The sequence below is a fragment of the Pyxicephalus adspersus genome, chromosome 5, assembly GCF_032062135.1.
Source record: "Pyxicephalus adspersus chromosome 5, UCB_Pads_2.0, whole genome shotgun sequence".
Classification (NCBI taxonomy): domain Eukaryota; kingdom Metazoa; phylum Chordata; class Amphibia; order Anura; family Pyxicephalidae; genus Pyxicephalus; species Pyxicephalus adspersus.
In genome coordinates, this window is record NC_092862.1 from 41711626 (window position 1) to 41732513 (window position 20888).

The 20888-nt window shown below is 37.5% G+C and overlaps 1 protein-coding gene across 1 annotated transcript in view; it reads left to right on the forward strand.

Annotated features, from left to right (window-relative positions):
- Nucleotides 1–20888, forward strand: part of TRAPPC8 (trafficking protein particle complex subunit 8) — a 44514-nt gene that overhangs the window by 21998 nt on the left and 1628 nt on the right. The window contains exons 11-28 of the mRNA XM_072411279.1: nucleotides 637–742; nucleotides 861–992; nucleotides 1140–1364; nucleotides 1909–2017; nucleotides 4102–4296; nucleotides 6338–6495; nucleotides 6735–6809; nucleotides 6965–7085; nucleotides 8317–8474; nucleotides 11546–11988; nucleotides 13325–13469; nucleotides 13573–13669; nucleotides 15431–15502; nucleotides 15634–15692; nucleotides 16894–17064; nucleotides 19988–20089; nucleotides 20190–20335; nucleotides 20613–20702. Of these exons, the coding sequence (XP_072267380.1) occupies nucleotides 637–742; nucleotides 861–992; nucleotides 1140–1364; nucleotides 1909–2017; nucleotides 4102–4296; nucleotides 6338–6495; nucleotides 6735–6809; nucleotides 6965–7085; nucleotides 8317–8474; nucleotides 11546–11988; nucleotides 13325–13469; nucleotides 13573–13669; nucleotides 15431–15502; nucleotides 15634–15692; nucleotides 16894–17064; nucleotides 19988–20089; nucleotides 20190–20335; nucleotides 20613–20702 (2604 nt within the window). The remainder of the gene's footprint in view (nucleotides 1–636; nucleotides 743–860; nucleotides 993–1139; nucleotides 1365–1908; nucleotides 2018–4101; nucleotides 4297–6337; nucleotides 6496–6734; nucleotides 6810–6964; nucleotides 7086–8316; nucleotides 8475–11545; nucleotides 11989–13324; nucleotides 13470–13572; nucleotides 13670–15430; nucleotides 15503–15633; nucleotides 15693–16893; nucleotides 17065–19987; nucleotides 20090–20189; nucleotides 20336–20612; nucleotides 20703–20888) is intronic.

Genomic DNA, 20888 nt, shown 5'->3' on the forward strand with positions numbered 1-20888 from the left:
GCAGAATGACATGCACACTTTATACACACTGGATACATTTCATTTTTTTTTAAACAGTAATCCGAGCTCTGTGCTATGAGATGGGGGCGGGGCTGCCTGTGTCTCTTTCACATGTAGGCTGAGCTGCGTGCTCACCTCTCCAGCAGCAACAATCCTCTGAACGGATGGCACACAGCAGCCTGAGATCCATGCATCCGAGGATGAGAGCTGCCGAGAGCTGGGCGGGGTATTCAAGTCAGCCGGGCGGAGCAACCGGCTAAAAACCTCTGGGGAGAACTATGTGTTTTGCTTTTCATTTCGCTTTCTCATTTCTTATGGGTGTCAGAAACATGCCCCATCATTTATAGCCACACAGGCATCTGTTACCTTTGTTTTAAACGAAATAGAATATGTTAAAACAAGGACATATTTATTGTCAAGGCAAGGTGAGTTAGGAAGCCACCTGAATAACCTAGTTGAATGTGACAAACTACTACTAGTAGCAGAGCTCTGTAGGAGGAGTATAGGAGTGTCTGAATTCTTGCTTTTGCATTGCATATGGTACATAAAAGAAATCTAAGGTTTTTGTGCTTTATTGGAATTAAATGTTTTCTTTTTTTTTTTTTTTTTTTTTTTTTTTTTTTTTTTTTACTGTAGGAATATGGTTCTGGCAGAAAGGTGCGTCCTATTAAGTGCTGAAATTTTAAAAAGCCAAGGGAAATATTCGGATTCTGCTGCCCTATTGATCCGTCTTACAAGTGAGGTAATGATATCACATGATATCTAAGTGACCTAAATTAATTTAAGAAGATTCCTCTCTTTTTTTGATTTGTGTTTTTTAATAATATTAACACATTGACAATAATACTTTATGGTCACAGGACTCCGATTTACGAAGTGCACTACTTCTTGAACAAGCTGCTCATTGCTTTATTAACATGAAAAGTCCTATGGTGAGGAAATTTGCTTTCCACATGATACTAGCAGGCCATCGTTTTAGTAAAGCAGGCCAGGTGAGTCAACTTTAATTTATTTTCTAATTTTAGAAAATTGTTAGCAGAAAATGTCTATATTTTGATCCCATTAGGTTGTCTACTGTGTTAAATAAATGGTTTGTACATGTATGAAGAGAAAAAGTAATTTGTTTCTGTTTATTATAGAAAAAGCATGCTCTGAGATGTTATTGTCAGGCGATGCAAGTGTACAAAGGGAAAGGTTGGTCATTAGCAGAGGATCACATCAACTTTACTATTGGTCGTCAGTCAGTTACACTGCGCCAGTTGGACAATGCTGTCTCTGCTTTCAGACATATTTTAATTAATGACAGCAAGCAGCCAGCATTGCAGCAAGGGGCTTTTCTACGAGAGTATCTGTACGTTTATAAGGTAAGTCTCTGTTATTTTTTGTTTTTTTTTGTTTTTTTCCTTAAATGAAATACCTTGCAACACCTCAACCCGTAGGCTATGTGCACACATTAAAAAATTCTAGCCTGAACAATCCATCTTGTCTCTTGTAAGAATCTAACATGCAAGCAGAAAAGCCAGTAATTGTTTCAGGCATCAGTTCAGTACACATGTATTTTTGTGTGCTTGCGGAAAATAATTTCAATACAGACAACTCATCTAAAAAAAAAAAAAAGGGTTGCAGGTTTTGATTTTGGGTGTGGATACCATTTAGATACTGATTACCATTTTAAAATGCTACAATGAAAGTTTAAAAAGTATTGAATTTGGCTTAACATTATAAAATATTTTGGCTATTCCTAGTATAAAGATTTTACTTAAATGATTTTTCATTAACAAGTTTCTCTTTAATGATTTTTGAAAGTAATCTTTATTTTTGACTAAAATGGTTGTGTTGTGATAGATGATGTAGGTAGCTTTGCAGTGTGTTGTAGCCTTTATATTATTATTTTTTTTTTTTTTACAGAATGTATGTCAGCAGTCTCCTGAAAGTCCTTTACCTCAGCTTCCACTGCCCTATATCAATAGCTCTGACACGCGTGTTTTTTTTGGTCATGATCGGCGGCCTTCTGAAGGTCAGTATTTACTGATTCTGAATTACATATGTTTGATTTATCACGAGACAATGAACCTTTGTGTTTGAAAACTTTAATTACAGCAGAATAAAATTATTCTGTTCTTAAAAATAAAATTCCACTTTGTGTGAAAAATGTTCATATATGCTTTTGCACCATCACAAGGTTACATAGTAGCTCACTGAATGCCTGGCTACTGTCCATATGTCTATCATTCATTCTGGTACATTTTTTAAACACTTGTGTGTTGCAAATTCAGTCACTTAGTAACCTTCTATTTATTTATTTTTTTAACCCTGCAATTGTTTAGAGCAGGGGTGTCAAACTCTGGCCTGTGGGCCAAATCTGGCCCTTAGGGTCCTTTTTTTGGCCCCCCAATGATTTCCAAAAATTACTACCACCTCACATAATCATTTTCAATTAATGCAATACATAGACATTATTCCTGTACACCCATCATGTGACACAAAGCCTAGGCAATGATCACATGGTGCCTGACTACCAGGGGCATTGTGTTTGTTTCAATCCATTAGAGACTGCATAGTGTAACGTTTAGTGTCAAACAAACTTGTGATGTGAGAGGATGAACAACACACAGGCTGCATAGATAGATAGAAATTAGTCTTTTCAACTCTAATGTGTGTGTAGAGGGATTTGTTTTTGTTAGGTATGGATGAAGTAGTAAACTTCCTCAATTTTTTCAATAAATTTCAAGTTTGGCCCCCGACTTGGTCTAAGTTTTTAATTTCATCCCTCTGTGTGTTTGAGTTTGACACCCATGGTTTAGAGACTCAGAATTAACACAATGTTCACAAGTTCCTTTGTGCAGAAGTAGCAAATATGTTCAGTATGCTTGTTTCAAACATGCATTAATAATTCTATGTAAAACACAGGTGATTATATATAGTAAGGTTATGAAAGCTTTTTACCTACATTTGCAAAGGGGTAGCAAATATTCTGGGGGGCAGGAAATGACCCATGGTCCTATGTAACAGCAACCATTTGCAAAAAATGCTCAAGAATGTGTGTTAATACCTCCTCCTTACCACTCTCAAGGCATATAGTGGTTTAGGTTGAGTTTTTGGAAGAGGTTAACTACATTGTTTCAACTGCAGGTCTGAATATACAACTTTTTACAGTCAGTAATTTCTGGTAAATAGGCCTTTGTCAGCTGTACTTGTAATTTTCTATAGTTTGTTTTTTTCCAATAAATTGTTGGCTGAAAATCAGTACTGTGTGGGAAATCACTTTGTTTTAATAACGCCATTTAAAGAGAAAGAGTGTTTGTATTGACAATTCATTAAGACAGGGTTTTCCTAAGTCCTTGCGTTCCTCCATCCTGCCTTCAGATTCCTCAACCTGCTATTGGTGATTTATTGGTGTTTGAATTGTAGTGGCCTACATATTATTAGCTTAACTTCCTAACAGCATGAGAAGTTAGGAGTATTTTGGTATATTCTCAAAGCCTGATGACACTCAAATTTATCTGTCCACCCCTGACCTGTCTCCCTCAGTCCTGGATAAGGTCTCATGCTGCCTGTCAGCCATCTCCTCACTAGATTGTAAGCTCTTCGGGGCAGGGTCCTCTCCTCCTGTATCACTGTCTGTATTAGTCTGTCATTTGCAATCCCTATTTATTGTACAGCGCTGCGTAATATTTTGGCGCTATATAAATCCTGTTTAATAATAATAATAATAATAAAAGCCTACTATAATTCTATATTACACTTGTGCCTATCTGAACTTTTTTATTTCCTTTTTTTTTTTAACACATTACTACAATATTCTAATTGGGAGGATTTACAAAATGAATAAAAATAAAAAGTTGGTAAATATTCACTTATTACTCATTATTCATTTAATAGGCAAACTCATGTTGATTTCATCTTTACATTGTTTGGTATTTAGATTGAACAGACATACTATGTAGTGAGTTAGGATTTTCAACTGCTTTCCACCCTGGGATAGGTGAAAAGGAGCCCGAGAAAACTGCCTGAGACTTTCAGAAATACATTTGTATTAAAAGTAGTTTAAGGCTTGGCAAATATGTTTTTATTTTACAAGTATTTGTATTGTTTTTATAGGTGAAAAACAAGCTGCCACTCATGTGAGTCTTGACCAAGAGTATGACAGTGATTCTTCACAGCAGTGGAAGGAGCTGGAGGAACAAGTTGTGGCTGTAGTCAATAAGGGCATCCTTCCACCCAACTTCCAACCAACACAGTATTGTTTAAGTAGCAATTCAGATAATTCCAAGTTCCCTCTGGCTGTAGTACAAGGTAACTTGAGACTTGTTTTTTCTGTTTGTCTATGATGTAGGCTACACTTCCTGAAACCCGGATTTACTAGGGGGTACTGAGAAGTTCCTGGCTTTGCCCAGAAAGGGAGCCAGAGTTATGAAATAACACATTTATTCAACATATTCTCCCCTGAGACTGATGCACTTGGTACAGCGTAGTTGGAGCTTTTCTAGACTGTTTAAATAAAAGTCCTTTGGTTGGGCCGCAAACAGGCTATCAGCAGCATCTTTGACGTCAGAAATGTTCTCAAAACTTTGCTCATTCAGGTGTTTCTTCAAATTCGGGAACAGATAATAGTCCGAAGGGGTCAGGTCAGGTGAGTGGGGGGGATGGTGGAAAAATTGTAAACCCAGGGTGTTCAATTTGCCTGCACACAATGTTGGACGTGTTTGCAGGTGCATTGTCCTGCAAAAAAAAGAATCCCTTTGGTCAACTTTCCATGGCGTTTCTTCTTAATTGCCTCTTTCAGCTGGTCCAGGATGTTGTCATATAATACTGTCCAGTGATACTAGAGCCCTGAGGTAGGTAGTCCACCAACAGAATACCGTCTTTGTCCCAGGAAACTGATGCCATGACTTTTTTGGCCGATTTCCCGGTTCGTTCCTTTGGCTTTTCCTTGGTTTCAGGATCATCGATGTGGAGCCAGGATTTCATCCCCAGTCACTAACCTAGCCAAAAAGTCCTGTGCAGCTTTTCGGCACCCACTTTGCTGAAAGCTTGCGCATGTCTAGGATAGTGGTGGTAACAAACCCAACACGCTCCCGTGAGATGCAAAGTATCTGGGCTATCTTTTTTGCTGATATTGGCCGGTCCTCAATAATCAGTTCATGGACAGCATCGCAGGTTGCCGGGTCAGTTGAAGTTGGGGGGCACCCACTGCGGGGCTCATCTTCAACGGTGAAATGCCCAGGTTTGGCAGTGCTGTAGAAAGGACACCTTTCCCCCAGTGTTTGTGACATCACAGTGTGAATGTCCTTTGCTGACCTTCCCTGGAGAAACAAAAACTCCATGACGGCCCATAACTCCAACGACGTGAAACTTGCTTGTGCCTCTGCCATCACAGCTTCTCCCTAAAAGAAAAAACAGTTTTAAGAATCGCAAAGACCTGATATTTGCACAGTTACAGGCACTAAGATATTAGGCTGTCATATGCCCCCACACTCTATTTCATTTTTCTATTTCATCTGGAAGGGGGCAAAGCCAGGAACTTCTCAGCACCCCTTCGTACTCTGTACATTTCATCTGTTCTTTTGCTATAGAGTGCTAGAGCTGATGTAACTTAAGGGTTTATTAAGCATTTTTTTTTCCTCTCCAATCAGGTAGGCCCATGTACTATATTGTTAGTAAATCTAGAAAAACTGTATAGTCAGATTACATTATGTGTCCTGCTTTAATGTTTTTGTTCAAATGCGCTATATATTGAGGATAACTCTATATCCCCTGAAGGTGATCCTGTATGTATTGTGAGAATTCTTTTCTCACACAGTTCTTTTGTTTTATCTTAAGCTGTAATGCCTATATGAGGGTTTATCAACTAGCGTTCCTCCAGAGTTTGCCAGGGGTTCCTTGAGCAATGAACAGTTTGTGACTCTAGTTTAGCTGACTCAAATGATTTGTAAGAGTGACATTCTTCACGCTGACCTGTAATGTAAAATGTATACTTCCTACTGACACTAAAGTACTGTTAGCTAAGGATATAGTAGGTATAACAGGGGTTCCCTGAAGAACTGAATGTTATTTCAAGGGTTCCACGATGTTGAAAAGATTGAGAAACACTGGTCTAAAAGCTGTTGTTTTACCTGGTTTTGCATAATGTGACTAACAAATGTTTAGTAAATGTCCTATTACTGCTTTAAAAAACATCCCCCTATGTACTTATTCAGTTTAAAACGTTTTCAGGTTTCTAAATAGCTAAAGGTTGAGGTTAGGCAGTAAGTTCCATCTTTGTTTTATTGGTAAAGAGGTCTAATATTTTAGGTTCTCTTCTAAAGTCTATCAATGTTTATTTCCCCTTAAACAGAGCCAATTACTGTGGAAGTATCTTTCAAGAACCCTCTGAAGGTTCCACTTTTAATGACAGATGTGTCTCTCCTGTGGAAATTCCAGCCAAAAGACTTTAGTCAAAAAAATGAAGAACTCAAAGAAGCAATGAGCAATGACAAAGATCTGCTATCAAAGGTATTACTGGGTTTAGTATCAGTTGCAAAGGGTTATAAATATCAGATTGCTGTAATTAATAAAGTTATGGTAAACTGGTGACATGACATGTAAGCAACTTTTACAAAGTTTATATGCATACCAGAAATCGGTTCCTTCCCTAAACTGACATTTTAGGAAGTCCTTGTTCATTGACAGTTTCAGAATTCAGTTAAATCCTTCTAATTCTCAGATTTACTGTTTTTTTTTTTGTCTTGTAGGGGAAAAGTTTTAGTGATGTCATTGGCACAGAAGAAATAAGTGAATTTTTTATCAACAATGAGGAGACCAAAATTGTAAGTCTAATGTTTAGAATAGATTGGAATTTGGAATAGTAAACAAACATAGTAGTGAATTGAGTAATACAGATTTGCATTTACTAAAATTACTATTTAATAAGTATTCACCAAGTGTTTAATCTTTTACTACTTGGATCTGTCTACTTCTACAGGCTCGATTAAAATTGTTTCCTCTTCAACCTGGGGAGTTGCATATTCTTGGGATTGTTTACAATCTGAGCACCATTCAAAGTACCTTGGATGGAGTTAACCCTTTAAACAGTGTACCAGCTGGTAAGCATATAGTTTTTCTAATTACATCCTAAAATTTTGGTTACTGGTGATGCCTAAAGCTTGGTAAATATTTAACAAATTTGTCTGTTTGCCTTTTTCCCAGATTTGTTATTGCTAATGGGTAATGTGATCACCTATACACATCTGGGTATTTTTTTTAACGCTACTGTACTAGTTCCCTACTAATAATTTGTACATTTATTTTGAAATCAATGCAAACTATTACAATCCACTAATTTTAAGGGTGATTAAACAAGTCAGTTTTTAAACAGAAGTCATACTCGGCAAATTAATGTCCCTTCAGATATTAAGTAGGATGCTACAACCTGCATTTTAGTGGTTATATCCGTTTTTTGTTTTTTTTTAAGATTAGCCAGTGAATATTGGTGGTAAAATTTTAGGTAATTGGGTGTTGCCTATAAATAGTTGGAAGATTAACAATAACCTAAAGATTAAAGTAGCCCTTAGGAGTTGTCACCTTGAAGGTATAAGGCACACATTCCCCTCTGCTTTCCATATTGGTGCTACTGACCTAGTAACTAGTAGCCAGGGCCATAAAACGAGAAGATGCTTACTTAAAGCGGACCACGCTACTCGCCTATCCCTGCTTTATTGCAGGGCTCCGCCAGCCTCCTTCTTTTCTTCTTCATTTTATAATCTTTAGTCAAGGAAAATCCGGGATTGCCAGGTTTCTCTGGCAACCACTTGAGCTGTGCATGACTTAGATTTTTTTTTTTTTGCCTGTTTCGTGTTTTTCAAAATAGAACTTTAGTTCCACTGTAACCTATGCAAATATGCTTAGGATTTTTGGGGCCCTGAGGATAATAACTGGAATAAATGGTAACAGCAGAATTAGATTAGATATGCTCCATTCCAGTGTTACTCCTTCTGCCGTGATGACAACGGATCCATTCTCTGAATGAGTGCTGATTGCTGTAGGCATCTCCCCTCATGCTGTGCTGCATAGTATGCTGGCACTTTACATCAAAAACATTGGTAACACTACCTACTGAGCTGCATTGGTTGCAGATTCTGCCCTTTTATATCTCTGCTGGGGGACTATTTAAAAACAATTGCCTGAAGTTAGGCTTTAGAAAAGTTACACAAAGTATAGTTTACTTTCGTGGATTAATTTTAGGTTATAGATTACTACAGGTGCCAGGAAAGGTATTAGGTCATTTAAAGAAAATTTGTATACTTGGTGTTTGATGTTGTTTTATTCTCTTTCTAGGAAAATTTATTTCTAATGGAATGTCAGTGAGAGGACGACAGGATTTAGAAATTCAAGGCCCTCGATTAAATGGTACAAAGGAAGAGAAAACCTCCATTCAGTATGGGCCTGATCGTCGCTTAGATCCAATAATAGTCCCAGAAATGCCTTTATTGGAAGTAAGTGAAATATTTAGAAGTGATATAATCAAGGATGATGATTTATTTCTGCTTCCCAATAAACAATAGATCTCGGTGGTCTAAGAAACACAAAAACTAGAATTTTTCTGCAACAGTTAAAACAAGATAATGTGCTGTCATTTAGTTTAATTTTTCCACCCCAAAAACAATTGTAAAAAATAAAGTAATTAGTAATTTTGAGATTTGCTTTGGAAAGCTAAAGAAGAACGCTAAAGGGTGCTGAAAGAAGGGTTTATGTATTTGCAATTATGCTTCTTTTGACCCTCCAATAATATGAACACAACTGTGGGTGTATTCTACCAGAAGTGAGCACTACTTGCGTCTTATGTGTGGGCACTTAATAATCCTGGAGTGGTATGAGTCCACCCTGCTTGAGAACATAGGGGTTATTGGTAAAGGGGAACTTTCACAAAAAAAAAAAAAAAAAAGCACTTGCCTTTACTGGTGAAAAGTCCTCCATTCCACTGCAAGCCAAGTCCAGTAGGTCCCACACCGTCCCAGCTTCTCTCTTCTTTTTGGCGCGGAAGGGACAGCGGGCATAGCCATCTTTTATCTTCTTCTGGGTTCTCCTCACTTTACCCGATCTTGCACTGATCAGGCGCGTGATTGGGTATGACTTGTCTTCCTGAAAATGTAGAACCAGCCTACTGGGATATGTGATGTAGTATCCCAGGGGGCTGCATGTTTCCCCTTCAGTCTTCAGTAATGTAATATGTTTTACATTTTTGCATAGGCAAGGTGTACACTGTGTCCTAGAACGGTGATTTTCAACCACTGTGCCGCGGCACACTAGTGTGCCGTGAGAGATCCTCAGGTGTGCCCTGGGAAAGTAGCCATGTCAGGGGTGGATCGCCATGGCTATGTGAGTCGATCGCAGAGCCCTGGCTCAGTTCTGGCTTCGCCCACTCATGTCAGCAAGGGTTGCGATAGTTCCCTTGCTTGTGGTAGCACAGGACCCGTAGTGTGACAAAGGAATACAGAGGCTGCTCTCTCTCTCGTTGGGTGTGTCATACTGCACCTTTGCTAGAACTTCTTTTTATATATGCTCTTATAAATTGGAGGCATATACTTGTTTCTTTCCCTTTATCCAGTATCTTGATTTCTAGTGGTTGTTAAAATTCGAACTTTCAGGGTATCTAAATATACACTCCTTTTTTGTAGACTGGCTGCTACATGTCACTTGACAAATATTTGACAAAGGCTTTAAAGCTGCATCATTTTTTTTTTCTAGCATTTTTACTCAATATTTGGGTATAACATTTTACTGGGCACTGAAGAAACCATACACTATTCCAGAATAAATTCATAAATGTAATATAGATTTACATTCTATTAACAGAAGAATGAAGAGTGCAAAAATATACCTACTAAAATATGACGCAGTTTGCACAAAGTGTGTTGCAATGTATTATTTTAAAGCTTAGCTGATTTTTAGCAAGTTCTGTGGCACAAATAATAGAAAAAAGAAAAGGTAAGGGACTTTAACCCCCCTAGCGTTCTAATTCTGTCATTTTTTGATGCAAAAAGTGATCCTATTTTTTTTTTGCGTCGAAATTTTTGTTTATATTGTGGGCCTGTAATTCTTAGGATTAACTCCCGGGTATAATTATTATATTTATTTATTATATTAGAATCATAATTTATAAAATAATACATAATTATAAATCATTATTATAAAAAATAATGAAATATTAGCCCAAAACAATGTAATTTATCCAAAAAAAAAAAATTTATCAAAAATTTCCTTCTGAAATTTTCCAAACAAGGGTGCAATATTATTGATAAATAATAATATAAATTATATGCAGATTTTAGAAAAAAAATTTACTTCAATTCAGGAAGTGATTAAAAAGTCATTAAAAGGTTAGATCAAGGTCAGGGCTAATAGCGTGCAAAATGTAAATCAGGGCACTGGGCAATGATGCTTGGTGCACTACAATGTGTATTTATACTTTTATTATATGTTTTTATGTGTTTTTACTCAAAAAAAAAATTTAAAAGCAGATTACATAGTAATCTGCTTTTAAATTTCCCGCCCCCAGAATCCATCACTCCACCGCATCACCCGGAAGATGTCACACAGGAGCTCTTCTGGAGATCAGCCTCTGGGAGTAGGGGATGATGTCCCCGCTGCTCACTCTCCTGCTCGCATCACCCGGAGATCAGCCTCCGGGAGATGCGAGCAGGGAGCAGGCAGTAGATCCAGGGGGTGCTGCCAGCGGGAAATCTCCGCTGGCATCACCCTCTGGATTTACTATTGGTGATCGCATCTGCAGTTAGATGCGATGCACCAAGCAGAAATCCTGCATGGTGCATCGCATCTAACTGCAGATGTGTGCATCGGGGTGGTGGGGACCCGGGCGGTATTTAAAAGCAGATTACTCCGTAATCTGCTTTTAAATTTCCCGCCCGGCCACGCCCCCCGACGGAGAAGCGCCCCGCCATCACAGCGGGATCCTGAGATCGCCGCTGGAGCGCGGGGATAAGGTAAGAGGGACCCTCAAAGGTACCCCAAGTGTGACTCGGGATTACCGCTTTTTGCAATTTTTTCCACCCCGAGTCACACTCGGGAATACCGCTAGGGGGGTTAAAGTGTGTGTGTACATGTGTTGCTGAGTAACTAACAATTGTAAAATTCAGCAATACCAGTAACATTAAAAACTCTTTATTATAAAAATTAAAAACAAACGATAACATGAATATCAGCTTTGTGTTCATCCAAACAGGCCCAGGTTTCACACTGAGTGAGTATAAATAAATTGAGCAACTATATTATTTTGCGTGGAAATACGGACAGAATTAGAACAGTAGGGGGGTTAAGCTACAGAATGTCATTTTGTAATATTTTTGATTTGTGATCTGCCGCAGGATTTTGTAAAAAAAAATGTACCATGGCTCAAAAAAGATTGAAAAAACACTGTCCTAGAGGATAGAATCTTTAAAAGGCTGAAGTAATCTTAGTAGAGATTTATAGGAATGGTGAAAGTATGTTTTTTAACCTCATTGTACTGCTTTGGTTAATGTTTGTATTTTTTGTTTCCCCCAATCAGGTTTTTTTTATGAACTTCCCCACAGGACTACTGTGTGGAGAAATTCGAAAAGCGCATGTGGAATTTGTTAATGTAAGCAATTGCCCGCTGACAGGGCTCAGGGTCGTGTCTAAGAGGCCCGAGTTCTTTACATTTGGAAGCAATACAGCAGCACTGACACCTCTAAGTCCTGCAGCATCAGTAAACTGCAGTGCCTATAAAACTGTTGTTACAGACTCTACCTCTGGGTGCTCTGTGTACACATCTTCTGTTTCTCCAGTGGATTTTGGTTTTGCTAGTGGGAAACATTTGGAGGTTGTGGAAATTCCACTTACAGACTCTGTTTTAGCTCCTGGTGCATCAGTACAGCTCCCGCTATGGTTAAGAGGGCCTGATCAAGAAGGAGTTCATGAAATAAATTTCTTGTTCTACTATGAAAGCACAGAAACACAATCAAAACTGAGGTAGGTTCCAGAAATCTGTCACAAAGTTACCCTGTTTTCACTTTAAAAGGCAGTTACTGAAAGAAGATGGCTGCGTTCATGTTTATATGTCTTGAATGTTCTAAGTTTTTATTACTCTAATTATTATGGTAACTTCAAAAAATTGGTCAGAATCAGGAACTCTGCTGCTTTCACTCTTTTAACACTCACAGGTTAGATTTTTTTGAGGTACTATACAGTTAAATCTGTCCCATAAACACACATTTGTATTGTGTCCCAATGTATTCTGAAATGTCACGTTTACAAGCTAGGTGAATGCTGGCACCAGCTATGTTTGCATCACATGTTACAGAACTATACAATATGATTTAACCTTTTTTGGGTGTTAGTGAGTATATATGTTGTATATTCTTATTTTGCTATTTGTATTTACTTTTAAACGCTGGTGCACCTCTGCTGCAAAATCTAGCTAGTTTTCAGTTTTCTGTAGGGTTATAAGGATTATTTAGAGGTCTTAGAGAAATGACTAGCCTTCCATATTGTGTGTGGTCTCCCTGCATCTGATCTTTTCTCAATACAGACTTCCCATGCTTTGCTCTCCTTGTTCTGTGGAGGTAGTGATCTTGGTAGATACAGGACTTTGCTTTCTGATGTCAGAGCCTTTAACAAAAAAGAACAGTGAGCAGCACAGTATGTACACCAACCAACAATACTGTTTGTTCATGAAAATAGTAAGGAGGACGGATAATGCAGGGGGCCTTCTGCCACATTTATCCAGAAAACAGCAGTGGTTGTTAACTGGCTGTGTGGTGATCCATCAGGACAGATCACTATGTGGCAAGGGCTGACAGCTGTACAGACACTAGATTTTCCTAAATCTCCTGAACCCAGTAGTAGATTTACAGCAGTGAGGCTCTAGGCACAGTTGTATACCAGGAATGTGACCTATTTTTCTAGAAGAATACCAACAAACAGGTACAAGGTTTCTGATATGTTTTGGCTCCTAAGGTGATCACATTGCATTTTAGGATGTCAAGGCTTCAATCAAATCAAAACTTTGAATGATGTTCACATTTTTAATCGGGGCAGCCCAGGAATACTGAAAGCATTTTGTAGAGATGTAAAAGTATATGCAGGATCCTTGTAGCGTTTTCTTTAAAGCTTGAACTCTGTTCTGAGGCATGATCAGTGTCATAGACGCCCTATTGTAATGTTATTTACTTTTGATGTGCAAAGAAATTTTGATCTTAAAACCCTTTTGTTTTGATTGCCGCAATTAGGGAAAGTTTTGATAGTCTTGGAAATATGTTTTTTTTTAATCTTTCCTTTTTTTTTTTTTTTTTTTTTTTTTTTTTAGACACCGTGTCTTAAGGCATACAGCAGTCATATGTACCAGTAAGTCCCTGAATGTGCGGGCATCTGTCTCAAGGAGTAATGCACTGGAAGATGAAGATATAAGACGCACCCACTTTTCCCCCCCAGTTTTGGGGAAGAAAAAGTGCGTCTTATAGTCCGAAAAATACGGTACAACTTTTTAATTCATGCAGCGATGTTGAGGTTTGTTCTGCTTTAAGCTTAGTTTAATGATTACTGTTTTCATTGTAGAGTGAAGCAGGTGTAAAAGAATTTCATATAGTTCAAGTGTCAAGTAGCAGTAAGAACTGGAAGCTGCAAAAGTCTGTGAATTGCACTGCAGACAAAGGTTGGTGGTTTTCTTGTCATTCTCCTCCTTTTTTTTTTTTTTTTTTTTTTTTTTTTAAACTCATGAAGTGATATGTATTTTTTAAACTTTCATAAAACAATGATAATGTTACCTAAAACGTATTAGATGACATACAAATGTTCTTAAACTTACAAATACCCTATCTGACCTGAGGGGGGAAAGGGTTCTTACTATGGCACTGGGCTTCAGGCCCTCTATTGAAGGGGTTTGAACTCTTTTGGCCTTGATTTGGGACAATGGCGCTTCGCATTTGCCTTGAGTGGCATTATAGATGCTATTGGTGGCAGGAATTCTCATCTCAGAGGGAGCCTTGGGAGCGGTCCACAATGACCCTTTCTCTCTCCCCCCAAACCCAATCTTTTCCCAACTTTACAAGTAAGCCATAATAAAGTGTCAACATTTTTACCAATGCTTGCTAGTTTGTCTTATACAAATATCCTCATGGGTGTGATCTATTAAAAAATAAGATCTTATTTGTTTTCAGTTTGCCTTTCTACAGTACTGATGGCAAGTGTTTTGAGTGCTGTGCTAGAAGTCTGGATCCCGTTATCCTGTCTGTTCCATGCACTGCTTGGGTTATCACTTTTTGATTGAAATTTGGGAACTGTATGCTAGGACTTGTGGTGTTCCTGGGTGTCAAAGTCTTTGACAATTTCTTTATTTTGATGTTGGGACCTTTTACCTGAGGAAGCCTTTGTTTGTTGCTCATTGGACTTTAAACAGGTCTAGGGATCTGGGGTTAATAGGTAGGCCGGGCTTGGTCAATGGCTTCTATTTTCATGCTCTCTCCCTGTTTACATGTTTAAGTCAGCTTTGGCCTTAAGGCCTCTCTTTTTTCGACTACTTTATTGTGACTGGATTATTTAAGAATTGCCGCGTTATTTCCTGCTCTCCATTAATTTATATGATCATGTTAAGGCTCAGTTTCCTTAATAGTTTTAAGAGACGCTTGTCCTTGGTTTTTAGGGTTCTTGTCATGTGAGGTAAATGTATGTTTGCCAGACTTTAGCAATTTTTATACTATCATGTTGGAACTGTTTGTTTTTGGATATTGAATCCTTTGTATGTTTACGACACTCTTCAGATCTTATCCTTCAGATTCCATCCGGTAAATTGCATTTTTTATGGTTAGTAGTTTGAGTCTCAACTTTGTTCCTGCCAATTGCTTATGATGGATTTGATAGTCCTTCTGTAACTTTACTCCAAGAAGGTTCCACTTCCACTATTCCTTTGCTATGTTTAGCTGCAATCTGGCTTCTCCACTTAGTCTTCTGGATGTCTAAGGATGTGCCTTCATATCTCTAAACCAGTGCCCCATCATAATTCTAGCATTGGATGTTCAAAATGTCAATTGTTTTGTCTCCTGCCTAATGGATGTTTTTGCTTTACCTACCTCCCTGGTGGACTGATTTTGGTGTTTTGAATTTTCAAAGTTTATAATGAAGTGTTTTGTGTGAATGACACAGGTCTGTACTACAAACTTGCTGATAGTATGTTGGCTTTTTTGTGTGTTTATTACTCTGGGTGGCAGTAAAAAGGCATAAGACTCCCTGCCGCCTCCAGTGGATTCCGATAAGTGATTTACAGTAATGTTTTAATATACTGCATTACATAGTGCTAATGTAAGCTACAGGTCCAATTGCAATCATCCTGAGCATTGTTTTACAGAACCTGAATTTGCCTATCTGTATGTGAATGAAAATAACTCACCTGATACTATTTGTTTTGTTACCTTTTTAGATACTAAACTAACCAGCAGGGAAAGGGCCAAAATGTGCTTCAAAGCTGTTCGATGCAAGTTTTCATCCCAAGGTAAGGAAATATTTTTTTGTGTAATTTAACTGAAATATTTTGTTTAACAAATCTACTGAAATACTTTTTCAGTTATTGCCAATTACTGACTGTTTGATTGTTTTGCATTTTTTTTTACATTTTTATCTTAGATGATGAGAAGTCATCAGACAGATACACATTTGGGGACATTGTTTTAGGAGGTGAACAGGTATGGTTTATTTATTTTCCTCCTTGTCTGTCCTATGTCATACTCGGCTGTAGAGCATTAAAAAAAATACCACAACCTATAACAAATATTTAAAGTTTGATGTACCACCTTAAATTTAGCTGTTTGACTGTATCCTTTACAAATAGACTCTCCAATGGGAGTGTCTGCTTCTGAAATATTTAGTGAGCCATTCACACAAGCAGTAAGCGACATTTTTGGGACTTTATGTACCCCAGTGTTGCACAGCATTCCTCTAGATTGTCATAGTACAAATTTTTTTTTTTTACTGTTTTTGGAAGGCATTTTTTAAGCATTAAGCAAGCATTTGTATATGCTATCGTATAGTGTATACATTTAAAGAGAACTCTAATGGGTTTATCCTAGAAAAATATAAATCTTGTTTTCTTTACATATAGTACATTCCTCCTGTAAATAGCTTCAAATATGTGCTAAGCTGCCAACTGATGGCTAAAATTGGTAGCAGCTATCAGGAATTATAGCTGCTGTCAGAAAAAATAAAAAACCTATAGGTATGGTGGGCTCTTGAACAAAGGGAATTTTCAATTGTCTTATAAATCATCTTACACAGAGCTAATATTTTAGTAATTAGTTAGATTACCTATTTGTGTTATTGGAACTTTATGATCATAATCTCCTTATTAGAGCTACCAGTTATTTTTTAGTACTTGGTTGTTGGGACTGGATACTGCAAAGCACTAGCCACTGGAATCTTGAGTGTGAAACTGCACATCTGTCAGCTCACAGGCCCATAGCAAGCTGCAGTGCAGATTTTTAAAGAACTGCATGGCCAAAAGCGACTTGTTGCATGCATTCACATGCAAAAATGGTTACTAAGCGATCCTTTTCACTTGGACGGGAGAGGTTGGGAATTCTGTATGCAGAACACTGCGACTGCCCACAGGCCTGAAGTAGCCCTTGGTGGTATATAATAAGTAAGTGTTTTCTGAAGCCCACCCATAGCACAGATGGTGATTCTGTGTGTGAAAATCCTTTCCTCACTTCTTTCAGCAAGTGGAAGGACACAGACTTGTGGTGCTAACATTGGGGTCACTGATATAGCCTAATATCTGTACCAAAGAAATGCTGATTGCTCAGTCTACTATTTATTTTATAAAAAAAACACTTTCTACTTTCTTCTAAGAAAAAAATCTTAATTTTTTTTTTTAATTGTATTTTGCAGATAATCAGTTCAACCACCCCATGTGCAGACTTCTTTTTCCATAGTTGCCTGTTGCAGTGTAAGAAAAAACATTCAAATACAGGTGGACATTCAAAAGTAATCCCAGATGAAGCAGTCAGATTGATACAAAATTGCAGCAAAGTGAATATTAATTTAATTGTGTTGTGGAAGGTAAGCAACTAAGATGACTTCAGAGCTCTAAAAGAGTTTGCAGCGCACGCGTTTGTCTGATTTGGTTGTCTCTGCATTAAACCATACAATATATAATATAATATAACCGTACAAGCTTCAGTGCATTCATGTGTAAATGTTTTATAAATGTATCATTTTAAAAGTTAATATAAATGCTGTATGACATTTTAAGCATCAGATTGGGAAATATAGCAATATACTTTTAATATGCTGGCCATCCTCAAACTTATTTTGGTAAAGACTATGACTGTTCTAACGATCAGCCCTTTTACATCCACTCCTCACCAAGTCATGTAACCAGGGCTGTGGAGTCGGTAGATGAATCCTTCTACTCCCGACTCCTTAGTTTCTGGTATTCCTAACTCTGACTCTCAGACTCTGTCTCCTCTGTATTTTCAGGGTTTCTCGTTTTATCTTCACACTTTTGCATTCAAACTTCACAAAAACATTTTGACCCCCTAATTATTCATAAGCCAATTTATTATAGAATTAAATATTACACAATATTTTTACCATAAAATGTTTTCTCAAGAAACAATAAAAATAAATTGATGATTTGGGGCACTTAACGAACTTCCTAGTATTAGGTGGTGTGAAAAATGATGTTAAAGTTCTGCCCTGGATGGGAGCATATATGGAGAGTGCAGACAGGACACCTGAACACACTTCAGGCCATAGCACTCACCTACACCTATATCATTACACTTGTTTACACTCAAATGAATTTATTAAACACATTATATCTGAAATAAAATGAAAACACTTGTAATGTACATAATCCAGATTATATTAATGTGAATGTCAGGTTGTATAATAGCTCAGATGAACTTCACACTAGTAGGGATACAACTATGCACTGGGCTTTATTCTTACATCAGAGAAGTGCTTAAATATGACTATTGTTTGTGAAATAGGACATTTGAACTTGCTGTATTTATTTTATTATAATTTAAATTTATCAGGAGTTAGAGTCTGGCCATTTTTATCGACTCCGACTCCAGGTACCCAAAGTTGTCTCGTACTCCGACTCCACAGCCCTGCTTGTAACACAAGGATTCCCATTTGTACTAAAATTGTTTCTTGAACTAAATGTAAATATTTAAGGTATGTCCAAAAATATTTAATTAAATTTAGGTTACAGTTTGCCCAAAACAGATGTTTTCAGATTTGGCAGATGTTTTAAAAATTAAGACAAATCTACTACTACAATCTTTCTTTTCCCTATTTGATGTCGCTGACATCTGCAGAGTGACAATACTAGCAGCTTCCTTCATCAAGGACACTGACCCATGCACAAAAAAAATCAACAGTTATTCCAGTCCAATATTTATTAAATCTATTAATTAACTTTATATAAAAAAAAACACACAAAACTGTTAAAACAAAGAGGCATAAAAATACTGAAACCTGTTAAAAAACTGTACAGTAGCATATATATATATATATATAATTATATATATATATATATATATATATAGGATTCAATACAGTTATTTTGTATTGAATCCAATACAAAATTATTTGAATTTTCTGCTCCGCCTTCTGCACACACCAACGTCACCGGAAACTCCCGGGGAATGTCAGTGGACTCGCCAAGGGAAGATCCGAGGAAGAGGACGCGGCCCAAGGATGGGATCCGACGGGCAGGACGTTGGAGGACGCCGATGGAACCAGGTAAGTGTTTTTTTTTTTTTATTTCATTTTTAAATACCCCGAGTGTGGCTTGGGATTACCGCTTTCAGCGTTTTTTTTTTTTTTTTTTTTTTTTCTTTACTCCGAGCCACACTTAGGAATTCTGCTCAGGGGGTTAAAGACTATGATTGAATATAAGTTGTCTATTTTACTTTTTTAGGGTCAGTTTTGCATCTTCCAGTAGAAGCTCATTCATTTGAAATGGATGGCAATGCAACACACTGATTTTTGTACTGTGTTGAAATAAAACTCCTCCTCAAGATGAACAGCATTTAACCCAAACCAAAATAAAAAAAAGTGTCCGCCCCCTACCCCTTGGTATTGCCTACTATAAGCAGGTAACACATACCTGATAGCCTAAAGTCAGATTTATACTTGCCTTAACTTCCAACGTTCCAGGTACTCCAAGTCCATTGCAACAGCATTAAATTGTTAAATTTTACGTGGACCACTTTATTCACATCACAACACAGGCCATTCAAAGAAGTACAGCATAGCTTAATGTGTTTACTACAAACAGTTCTTTGTCAAATTGGTACCCCGGCCCCAAGCAGTTTAAATTGGGTGTATGATAAGAAAATGTAGAGGCTGAAGATGCCAGTGTAAAGTACATGTCATTGCAGTACATTAGATTCAGAGAAACAGGCAGCTGAAATTAAATGCAAATCTCATGTTGTACTGTAAAAATAAAGTTGGCCTCCACCTTCCTAAAGTGCAAGTAAACTTTAAAAAAAAAAAAAAAAAATTACCTTTACTTTCACTCCCTGACGATCCCTCCGGAGGTGTCCTGGAATCCTCCTTCGTCCTGTAACAGAGGAAGTGCCAGGCACCCAGATCTTCTCCCTACGACACCTGATCTTGCACTTCATAGGGGCAAGATCAGGTGACGTAGATGGGGGGGAAAAAAAGAGTGCGTATTTCACTGCACATGCGCAGAAGGAGCAGCAAGAAATGTACAAGTATGTTAATTCTGCTGTTTATATGTGTAAAACTACTTCTAATTTTGACATCCATATTTCACTAAAACAATCTATACTTTTTGAACTTGTATGTAACTTGCTTGTGACCGGTTCACTTTATTGTGTCCACGGCATGATCTAACAGTAGAGGTTTTTCAGGTACTTGACTGATCCTTTAAACTGCACTGGTCTGTGGAACTCTGCCTCTGGTTTTAGCAACAAATAGTACATCTCTTCCTTTATTATTCCAGGCATATGTTATTGAAGATAACAAGCAATTAATTTTAGAAGGTCAGCATCACGTGACTCTTAATACTGTTGGAACAGAAGCTTTATCCTTCCCTCAAAAACAGGTAATTATTTCTGAGGTCTTATTATTTTCCTGTCGTTCTTTATCCTGTCTTGAAACTTGGAAGACATATCCTCTTTGTTCTTTTTTATCTGTTAATATAGGAACAGCCAGAAACCATACTGTTAAGATTTACCAGGTCTGAGAATACGCCTGTACCAGTGCGCCCATCACCAGAGCAGCTCTCCAATTTAATAAAGACAAGTCTTCACTACCCAGAGTCTTTTAATCATCCGTTCCACCAAAAAAGGTAAGTGCAGGAAAATGTTCTTTTCAGGATGGACTGAAGTGATATTTGTTGTAAGTGTTAAAAAATTAAAAATCCAAAAAAATAAAGTCCATTGACAATGGATATGCAGGAACCTATTACCTGCTGGTGGATTGGTCAGTGGTAAGAATAATTTGCTCCCAGTCCAAATTATTTACATTTTTGGTTTAAAGCTTAACTTATTTTAATTGGTGTAGATTTAAATCAAAGCCTCTGCCATTCTAACTATCTACATTTTTTCCTTTGTCTGTTTTCACAGTCTTTGCTTAGTTCCAGTTACACTTGTCCTCACCAATAGCTCTCAGGCAGAAGTTGATGTAATAATTGATCTAAGACATAAAACCACAGGGTAAGTGTTTCCCTTTTTTATTATGTCTCCTAAAAGACATTTAAAGTATGTTAAAGTAATTCCATAGTAAAGTGTATCTAAGCCTAAGGAAAAAAAACTGTAATAAATTGCAACCTACGAGTCCTGTGGTGGCTCCATATATGTCTAAAATGTGGGGTTTGTTCTGGTGAATCAAGTGTAACCAAA